The following is a 10,253-nucleotide window of genomic DNA, read 5'->3' as shown; positions in this document are numbered from 1 at the left end:
TATTACACCTGTAACATCTTATTACAGTACCCCAGCTCCTGAGTGTCTTATTACCCCTGTAACATCTTATTACAGTAACCGAGCTCCTGAGTGTCTTATTACCCCTGTAACATCTTATTACAGTAACCCAGCTCCTGAGTGCCTTATTACCCCTGTAACATCTTATTACAGTAACCCAGCTCCTGAGTGCCTTATTACCCCTGTAACATCTTATTACAGTAACCCAGTTCCTGAGTGTCCTATTACCCCTGTAACATCTTTTTACAGTACCCCAGCTCCTGCGTGTCTAATAACCCCTGTATCATCTTATTACAGTAACCCAGCTCCTGAGTGTCTTATTACCCCTGTAACATCTTATTACAGTAACCCAGCTCCTGAGTGTCTTATTACGCCTGTAACATCTTATTACAGTAACCCAGCTCCTGAGTGTCCTATTACCCCTGTAACATTTTATTACAGTAACCCAGATCCTGAGTGTTTTATTACACCTGTAACATCTTATTACAGTACCCCAGCTCCTGAGTGTCTTATTACCCCTGTAACATCTTATTACAGTAACCCAGCTCCTGAGTGTCTTATTACCCCTGTAACATCTTATTACAGTAACCCAGCTCCTGAGTGCCTTATTACCCCTGTAACATCTTATTACAGTAACCCACCTCCTGAGTGCCTTATTCCCCCTGTAACATCTTATTACAGTACCCCAGCTCCTGAGTGTCCTATTACCCCTGTAACATCTTATTACAGTACCCCAGCTCCTGAGTGTCTTATTACTCCTGTAACATCTTATTACAGTAACCCAGCTCCTGAGTGTCTTATTACCCCTGTAACATCTTATTACAGTAACCCAGCTCCTGAGTGTCCTATTACCCCTGTAACATCTTATTACAGTAACCCAGCTCCTGTGTCTTATTACCTCTGTAACATCTTATTACAGTACCCCAGCTCCTGAGTGTCTTATTACTCCTGTAACATCTTATTACAGTAACCCAGCTCCTGAGTGTCTTATTATTACCCCTGTAACATCTTATTACAGTAACCCAGCTCCTGAGTGCCTTATTACGCCTGTGACATCTTATTACAGTAACCCAGCTCCTGAGTGCCTTATTACCCCTGTAACATCTTACTACAGTAACCAAGCTCCTGAGTGCCTTATTACCCCTGTAACATCTTATTACAGTAACCAAGCTCCTGAGTGCCTTATTACCCCTGTAACATTTTATTACAGTAACCCAGCTCCTGAGTGCCTTATTACACCTGTAACATCTTATTACAGTAACCCAGCTCCTGAGTGTCTTATTACCCCTGTAACATCTTATTACAGTAACCCAGCTCCTGAGTGTCTTATTACGCCTGTAACATCTTATTACAGTAACCCAGATCCTGAGTGTCTTATTCCCCCTCTAACACCTTATTACAGTAACCCAGCTCCTGAGTGCCTTATTCCCCCTGTAACATCTTATTACAGTACTTCAGCTCCTGAGTGTCTTATTACACCTGTAACATCTTATTACAGTACCCCAGCTCCTGAGTGCCTTATTACCCCTGTAACATCTTATTACAGTAACCCACCTCCTGAGTGCCTTATTCCCCCTGTAACATCTTATTACAGTACCCCAGCTCCTGAGTGTCCTATTACCCCTGTAACATCTTATTACAGTACCCCAGCTCCTGAGTGTCTAATAACCCCTGTATCATCTTATTACAGTACCCCAGCTCCTGAGTGTCTTATTACCCCTGTAACATTTTATTACAGTAACCCAGCTCCTGAGTGCCTTATTCCCCCTGTAACATTTTATTACAGTAACCCAGCTCCTGAGTGTCTTATTCCCCCTGTAACATCTTATTACAGTAACCCAGATCCTGAGTGTTTTATTACACCTGTAACATCTTATTACAGTACCCCAGCTCCTGAGTGTCTTATTACCCCTGTAACATCTTATTACAGTAACCCAGCTCCTGAGTGTCTTATTACCCCTGTAACATCTTATTACAGTAACCCAGCTCCTGAGTGCCTTATTCCCCCTGTAACATCTTATTACAGTACCCCAGCTCCTGAGTGTCCTATTACCCCTGTAACATCTTATTACAGTACCCCAGCTCCTGAGTGTCTAATAACCCCTGTATCATCTTATTACAGTACCCCAGCTCCTGAGTGTCTTATTACCCCTGTAACATTTTATTACAGTAACCCAGCTCCTGAGTGCCTTATTCCCCCTGTAACATTTTATTACAGTAACCCAGCTCCTGAGTGTCTTATTCCCCCTGTAACATTTTATTACAGTAACCCAGATCCTGAGTGTTTTATTACACCTGTAACATCTTATTACAGTAACCCAGATCCTGAGTGTCTTATTCCCCCTCTAACACCTTATTACAGTAACCCAGCTCCTGAGTGCCTTATTCCCCCTGTAACATCTTATTACAGTACCCCAGCTCCTGAGTGTCTTATTACACCTGTAACATCTTATTACAGTACCCCAGCTCCTGAGTGTCTTATTACCCCTGTAACATCTTATTACAGTAACCCAGCTCCTGAGTGCCTTATTACCCCATGTACCATCTTATTACAGTAACCCAGCTCCTGAGTGTCTTATTACCCCTGTAACATCTTATTACAGTAACTCAGCTCCTGAGTGCCTTATTACTCCTGTAACACCTTATTACAGTAACCCAGCTCCTGAGTGTCTTATTACCCATGTAACATCTTATTACAGTAACCCAGCTCCTGAGTGTCTTATTACCCCTGTAACATCTTATTACAGTAACCCAGCTCCTGAGTGTCTTATTACCCCTGTAACATCTTATTACAGTAACCCAGCTCCTGAGTGCCTTATTACACCTGTAACATCTTATTACAGTAACCCAGCTCCTGAGTGTCTTATTACCCCTGTAACATCTTATTACAGTAACCCAGCTCCTGAGTGTCTTATTACGCCTGTAACATCTTATTACAGTAACCCAGATCCTGAGTGTCTTATTCCCCCTCTAACACCTTATTACAGTAACCCAGCTCCTGAGTGCCTTATTCCCCCTGTAACATCTTATTACAGTACCCCAGCTCCTGAGTGTCTTATTACACCTGTAACATCTTATTACAGTACCCAAGCTCCTGAGTGTCTTATTACCCCTGTAACATCTTATTACAGTAACCCTGCTCCTGAGTGCCTTATTACCCCATGTACCATCTTATTACAGTAACCCAGCTCCTGAGTGTCTTATTACCCCTGTAACATCTTATTACAGTAACCCAGCTCCTGAGTGCCTTATTACTCCTGTAACACCTTATTACAGTAACCCAGCTCCTGAATGTCTTATTACCCCTGTAACATCTTATTACAATAACCCAGCTCCTGAGTGTCTTATTAGCCCTGTAACATTTTATTACAGTAACCCAGATCCTGAGTGTCTTATTACCCCTGTAACACCTTATTACAGTAACCCAACTCCTGAGTGTCGTATTACCCCAGTAACATCTTTTTACACTAACCCAGCTCCTCAGTGTCTTATTACCCCAGTAACACCATATCACAGTAGCTCAGCTTCTGAGTGTCTTATTACCCCTGTAATACCTAATTACAGTAACCCAGCTCCTGAGTGTCTTATTACTCTTTTATATCTTATTACAGTAACCCAGCTCCTGAGTGTCTTATTACCCCAGCAACATCTTATTACAGTAACCCAGCTCCTGAATGTCTTATTACCCCTGTAACATCTTATTACAGTAACCCGGCTCCTGAGTGTCTTATTACTCTTGTATATCTTATTACAGTAACCCAGCTCCTGAGTGTCTTATTACCCATGTAACATCTTATTACAGTAACCCAGCTCCTGAGTGTCTTATTACTCTTGTATATCTTATTACAGTAACCCAGCTCCTGAGTGTCTTATTACTCTTGTATATCTTATTACAGTAACACAGCTCCTGAGTATCTTATTACTCTTGTATATCTTATTACAGTAACAGAGCTCATGAGTGGTTATTACAGTAACGCAACTCCTAGGTATTCCGTTCCTAAGAGTATATTTTGATTACAGTAACTTATGTATTAATACTTTGTTAATACTAAACTCACTGTCAAAGTAGCTGGTATCATCCTCAGCCTCCAGATGTGGGATGAATTCCGCCTTCTGTCTAAGTAACCCATTCCAGTCCAAATCTGTGAAAAAATTGTGAGCTTTCACCTCAATAGCGCCCCCTAGGAGAGACAGGATAAGAAGACAAAAGAGTGAAGAAAACAAACAGTTGAAGTACACATTAACACTGCAATCTATTACAATCACATGGCTGATATACATGATAATATCAGTGACGTGCGGTGAGGTCAGGGGCTGGGGAGGCACTGCAGCTAAACACCCCCCCACCCCCACCCCCCCGGAAAAAAAGAGGTGCAGTCCCCCCACACCGCTAAAACCAGTACCAGGCAGAACTAGCCAGGAGGGATAATGCCATAGCAGGGGAGACACTCAGTGTGAGGTCCCCCTGCCATGCCATTAAACCCCCCCCCCCCCCCCCCAAAACCAGTCAGCCCAGGGCTGGAATTCCTCGGAAAGTGGGGCCCCAAAAAAATCAAAATGGGGTCCCCCCCTCCCGAGCAACAACCGGCACTGGGCTGATAGCCCAGTGCTATGCCCCGCACCCCTGGTGGCGGTGGGTGCGGGGTTCATTGCATGCTAATACTGTTCTTTACAGGTGGCCTACAGGTCTCAGCAAGCCTGCCCCAGCATGCTGGCACTTGGAGAACCACAAGTGCCAGCATGCCCGGACATAAATGGCCCACTGGCACCTGTAGTCCACCTGCAAAGAATAGTAATATTGTTCTTTACAGGTGGCCTACAGGTCCCAGCAAGCCTGCCCCAGCATGCTGGCACTTGGAGAACCACAAGTGCCAGCATGCCCGGACATAAAGGGCCCGCTGGCACCTGTAGTCCACCTGTAAAGAAAATATAAAAAAAAAACACTACACGTTCTTTAAAAAAACCTTTATTAAACTGGGTCTTCACCTGGGGGCGGCGGCCTTTAAGCTTTTTTGCATGGCCGCCGCCTTCCCAGGGCTTCCGGTGTTTTCACCTGGGGGGCGCCACCTCCCCATGGCTTCTGGCGTCTTCCGCCGGCGTCTTCACCTGGGAGGCGGTGGCCTTTCAGCTCTTTTGCATGGCCGCCGCCTTCCCAGGACTTCCAGCGTCTTCACCTGGTGGGCGGCGGCTGCTAAGATCTTTTGCATAGCCGCCGCCCATCCAGGACTTCCACGGCGTCTTCGGTCTTCAGGAGCTCTTCTCTGCTCCTCCTCCGCCGTCGGACTGACAGCCGCTGCCTCGCGCTGACTTATATAAGTCAGCGGGAGGTGGGCGGGGCGATGACGCGGCGAGCCATGATTGAATTTGAAAAATGACGCTGAGGCACCATTTTTGAAATGGGTACCGCTTCCACTGCCAAACTCTGCACAATGGCCCTGAATGCCGCGTCCCACCGCCGCTACCGCCGCCCGCATCTCTGCCACCAGCACCTCCGCAGCCCGGCCCGCCGCATCCCGCACCTCCGCCGCCACCGACGCCCACACAGTGATTGACAGCGGATCCAGTGACGGATCCGCTGGCCAATCACTGTGGCCTCACTCACAGGGGCGTGCTTTCATAGGTTGAAAGCATGTCACTGTATGAAAGTGGCACCTCTAATGGTGCCGCTTTCCCATGTTATTTCAATGGGCTTTTCCTGCCCATTGCTAGGCCCCGCCCGCGCCCGCCCCCCGCTCCCATATCTTTTCCCAATCACTAAGGGAGGCACCACGTCGGTGCCTCCCAAACTAATTATTCACACTTTAATGATAAGTAAAATAATAAAGAAGATACTTATGTGTCATAAGTATCTTCTTTGTATTATTTTACTCATTAATGACTGCCTCCCCTGCACGTCCCTGGATAATATTATAATTTTATTACACTACACTACATCCCTAATATGACCCGACCACTGGGCATAACCGTAATACAATTCTATTGCACTCTATAAAGACATAGGACACTACACCTCCTAATGACCCGACTACTGGACATGCCTAAAATAAAATTCTAAGACACCCTATATATACATAGGATCTACACCCCCAACATGGCCTGACCAATGGGCATGACCATAATACATCTAATACACCCTATAACGATATAGGACACTACACCCCCAACATGACCGGACCACTGGGCGTGACCATAATACAATTCTACTACACTGTATGACCATAATATACAGTATCTACTACACTATATACAGACATAGCACACTATACCCCCAACATGACATGACCACTGGATATGACCATAATACATCTATTACACCCTATATAGACATAGGACACTACACCCCCAACATGACATGACCACTGGGCATGACCATAATACATCTATTACACCCTATACAGACATAGAACACTACACCCTCAACATGGCATGACCACTGGGCATGACCATAATACATCTACTACACTATATACAGACATAGGATACTCCACCCCCAACATGACCGGACCACTGGGCGTGACCATAATACAATTCTACTACACTCTATAGACATAGGACACTACCGACAGCATGGTCTACATAATACATCTATTACAAATTATACAGACATACTGTAGGACACTACACCCCCCACATGACCTGACTACTGGGCATGACCATAATATACAGTATCTACTACACTATGGCCCTCATTCCGAGTCGTTCGCTCGGTAAATTTCTTCGCATCGCAGTGATTTTCCGCTTAGTGCGCATGCGCAATATCCGAACTGCGACTGCGCCAAGTAATTTTGCTATGAAGATAGTATTTTTACTTACGGCTTTTTCTTCGCTCCGGCGATCGTAGTGTGATTGACAGGAAATGGGTGTTACTGGGCGGAAACAGGCCGTTTTAAGGGCGTGTGGGAAAAAACGCTACCGTTTCCGGAAAAAACGTGGGAGTGGCTGGAGAAACGGAGGAGTGTCTGGGCGAACGCTGGGTGTGTTTATGACGTCAAACCAGGAACGACAAGCACTGAACTGATCGCAGATGCCGAGTAAGTCTGAAGCTACTCTGAAACTGCTAAGTAGTTTGTAATCGCAATATTGCGAATACATCGTTCGCAATTTTAAGAAGCTAAGATTCACTCCCAGTAGGCGGCGGCTTAGCGTGTGTAACTCTGCTAAAATCGCCTTGCGAGCGAACAACTCGGAATGAGGGCCTATATACAGACATAGCACACTATACCCCCAACATGACATGACCACTGGATATGACCATAATACATCTACTACACTATATACAGACATAGGACACTACACCCCCAACATGGCCTACATAATACATCTATTACAAAGTATACAGACATAGGACACTACTCTCCTAACATGGCCTGACCGCTGGACATTACCACCCAACCAGCTCCTAACTGCCACGTTACAGGCTGTGTTTGAAAAATGACAGTTAGGAGCCGATTGGCTGGTACTTTATCACCATGCAATTTATCACTCTCCAAGGTTTGATAAATCTGGGTCTTTTGTCTCATATGTATAGTATTACATTCATTATACTGTAAATATTACTATTTATTACACATTTCTGTGCTCTGACAGTGTGCGTTGTACGGTTTATTGTGTGTATAAGGTGTGTAAATATCTTAGAAATGTGACACATCCATGGAACACAGCTGACCATCAGCAGTAGTGGTGCAGTAAGTAAAGAATACATGTATTAGGAAATATTTCTGAAAGTTTTTTGTGGGGCTGTTGTTAATGGGTGTGGTATGTAAGGTAAACAGTAAGTAGGTCGATAGTGTTTGGGTCGACCACTATTGGTCGTCAGTAAGTAGGTCGACAGGGATGCTCGGTCGACAGGGTCTTTAGGTTAACATGTTCTAGGTCAGAGGTTCTCAAACTCGGTCCTCAGGACCCCACACGGTGCATGTTTTGCAGGTCTCCTCACAGAATCACAAGTGAAATAATTAGCTCCACCTGTGGACCTTTTAAAATGTGTCAGTGAGTAATTAATACACCTGTGGACCTGCTGGGTTACCTGCAAAACATGCACTGTGTGTGCCCCTGAGGACCGAGTTTGAGAACCTCTGTTCTAGGTCGACAGCTCAAAAGGTCGACATGCATTTTTTATGTTTTTTTGGTGTTGTTTTCTCAGTACAGTGACCGGGAATCCCAATTAGTGTACCGTGTCCCCTCGCATGGCAAGGCAGGTTACTGTTCCCTATTGTAGTGCACGTGGATTGTAAAGTATGAAAAAGAAAGAAAAAAAAAGTGAAAAACTCATGTCGACCTTTTGACCTGTCGACCTAGAACATGTCAAGCTAAAGGCCCTGCCGACCTAGAAACCCTGTCGACCAATAGTGGTCGACCAAAACATTGTCGACCTACTTACTGTCGACCTAAAAACCGGATCCCATTGTTAATATAGGATGATACTCTTATTACCGGGTGTCATCTCATTATGAAAGCGGCCCTGGTATTTCTCACCTGTCCCCAGTCGGAGTAAGGGGTCTGTCTGCAGGAGGCTGGAGATGAGATACTGGGCATCTGCTGGTAGTGCTTCCTCACCCTCAGGCCAGACAATGTCATCTGAAAGAGAGTAGATAGAGGCAAGTGGGAAACAGTATCTGGAGGCGGGGCCTGGGACTAGAAACAGTCCCGTCATACACACAGCTCTAGCCAGAGCTGCCAGATCGGCAGTGCCAGCCTCTAACATGGGCAGGAAGTGAATGGGGACAAAACAAAAGACACGCCAGTTGTACGCAGAGTAGGAGGAAGACCATGTATGGTGAATGCAAAGAGGCAGAGGGATGAAGAGGTGATATAAACATCATTATTACACAGGAAGACGGGAGGGGGGGGGGGGGGAGACATATACCAGGCTGAGCCACCTCTTATACTCACCACTGATCACCTGACCAAACAGCTCTTCCGGGGTGTCCCCAAAGAATGGGACACAGCCCACCAGGAACTCGTACAAGATAATGCCCATTGCCCACCAGTCCACCGGCTTTCCGTACCCCTGCCGCAGGATGACCTCTGGAGCGATATACTCGGGGGTTCCACACACCTGCCAAAGTCAGACAAGAACCAAGATTAGGTCCCTCCCTATAAGGATCACACAAGATAAGTGACACAGCTATGTGACATAGGATATGTCCCTCCCACCACAGGGTGACACAGGCAGGAGGGAACTGTGTAACATGGGGTCTGTCCCTCCCACTACAGGGTGACACAGGCAAGAGGGAGCTATGTGACGTGGGGTCTGTCCCTCCCACCACAGGGTGACACAGGCAGGAGGGAGCTATGTGACGTGGGATTTGTCCCTCCCACCACAGGGTGACACAGACAGGCGGGAGCTATGTGACATGGGGTCTGTCCCTCCCACCAAAGGGTGACACATACAGGAGGAAACTATGTCTCATGGGGTCTGTCCCTCCCACCACAGGGTGACACAGGCAGGAGGGAGCTTTGTGACATGGGGTCTGTCCCTCACACCACAGGGTGACACATACAGGAGGGAGCTATGTGACATGGGGTCTGTCCCTCCCACCACAGGGTGACACAGACAGGAGGGGACTAGGAGACGTGGGGTCTGTCCCTCCCACCACAGGGTGATACAGACAGACGGGAGCTATGTGACATGGAGTCTGTCCCTCCCACCAAAGGGTGACACATACAGGAGGGAGCTATGTTTCATGGGGTCTGACCCTCCCACCACAGGGTGACACAGGCAGGAGGGAGCTTTGTGACATGGGGTCTGTCCCTCCCACCACAGGGTGACACAGGCAGGAGGGAGCTATGTGACATGGGATTTCCTGTCACCTGTTTATCCAGGAACTCTCTGGCCTCACTTTCGATGTGCCCTTCGTATAAATTAGTGGTAAGATTCATAAGCCCCATTTTGGACAGGCCAAAATCAGTCAGCTTGACGTGACCCATTGAAGTAATTAGTAGACTGAGCAGAGATAAGAAGAAGAAGTGGGGAGAATAGGGAAGGAAATAAAACATCATGAGTAAAGTGAGTGAAGAGAGAGAACACACGTCTATACATGTACAGTACATAGTATAAGCACCGACTGCTCCTTACTTGTCCGGTTTCAGGTCACGGTGCACAATCCCATAGTTATGCAGGTACTCCAGAGCTAGGACCGTCTCAGCAAAATATAACCGTGCCATCTCCAGGGGGAGAGCACCAATGTGCTTTAGAAGAGTGGCACAGTCTCCCCCTGCCAGGGACAGAACAG

The 10,253-nt window shown here is 46.5% G+C and overlaps 1 protein-coding gene across 1 annotated transcript in view; it reads right to left on the bottom strand.

The window, feature by feature from the left end:
* Positions 1 to 10,253, bottom strand: part of MAST1 (microtubule associated serine/threonine kinase 1) — a 104,761-nt gene that overhangs the window by 26,127 nt on the left and 68,381 nt on the right. The window contains exons 16-20 of the mRNA XM_063929762.1: positions 10,097 to 10,235; positions 9,832 to 9,964; positions 8,911 to 9,076; positions 8,494 to 8,595; positions 4,077 to 4,199 (exon numbers count right to left, since the gene is read on the bottom strand). Of these exons, the coding sequence (XP_063785832.1) occupies positions 4,077 to 4,199; positions 8,494 to 8,595; positions 8,911 to 9,076; positions 9,832 to 9,964; positions 10,097 to 10,235 (663 nt within the window). The remainder of the gene's footprint in view (positions 1 to 4,076; positions 4,200 to 8,493; positions 8,596 to 8,910; positions 9,077 to 9,831; positions 9,965 to 10,096; positions 10,236 to 10,253) is intronic.

Source organism: Pseudophryne corroboree, chromosome 6, assembly GCF_028390025.1.
Source record: "Pseudophryne corroboree isolate aPseCor3 chromosome 6, aPseCor3.hap2, whole genome shotgun sequence".
Taxonomy (NCBI): Eukaryota; Metazoa; Chordata; class Amphibia; order Anura; family Myobatrachidae; genus Pseudophryne; species Pseudophryne corroboree.
Note: the sequence above shows the minus strand (reverse complement) of the source record. Positions and strands in the feature narration are given on the sequence as shown.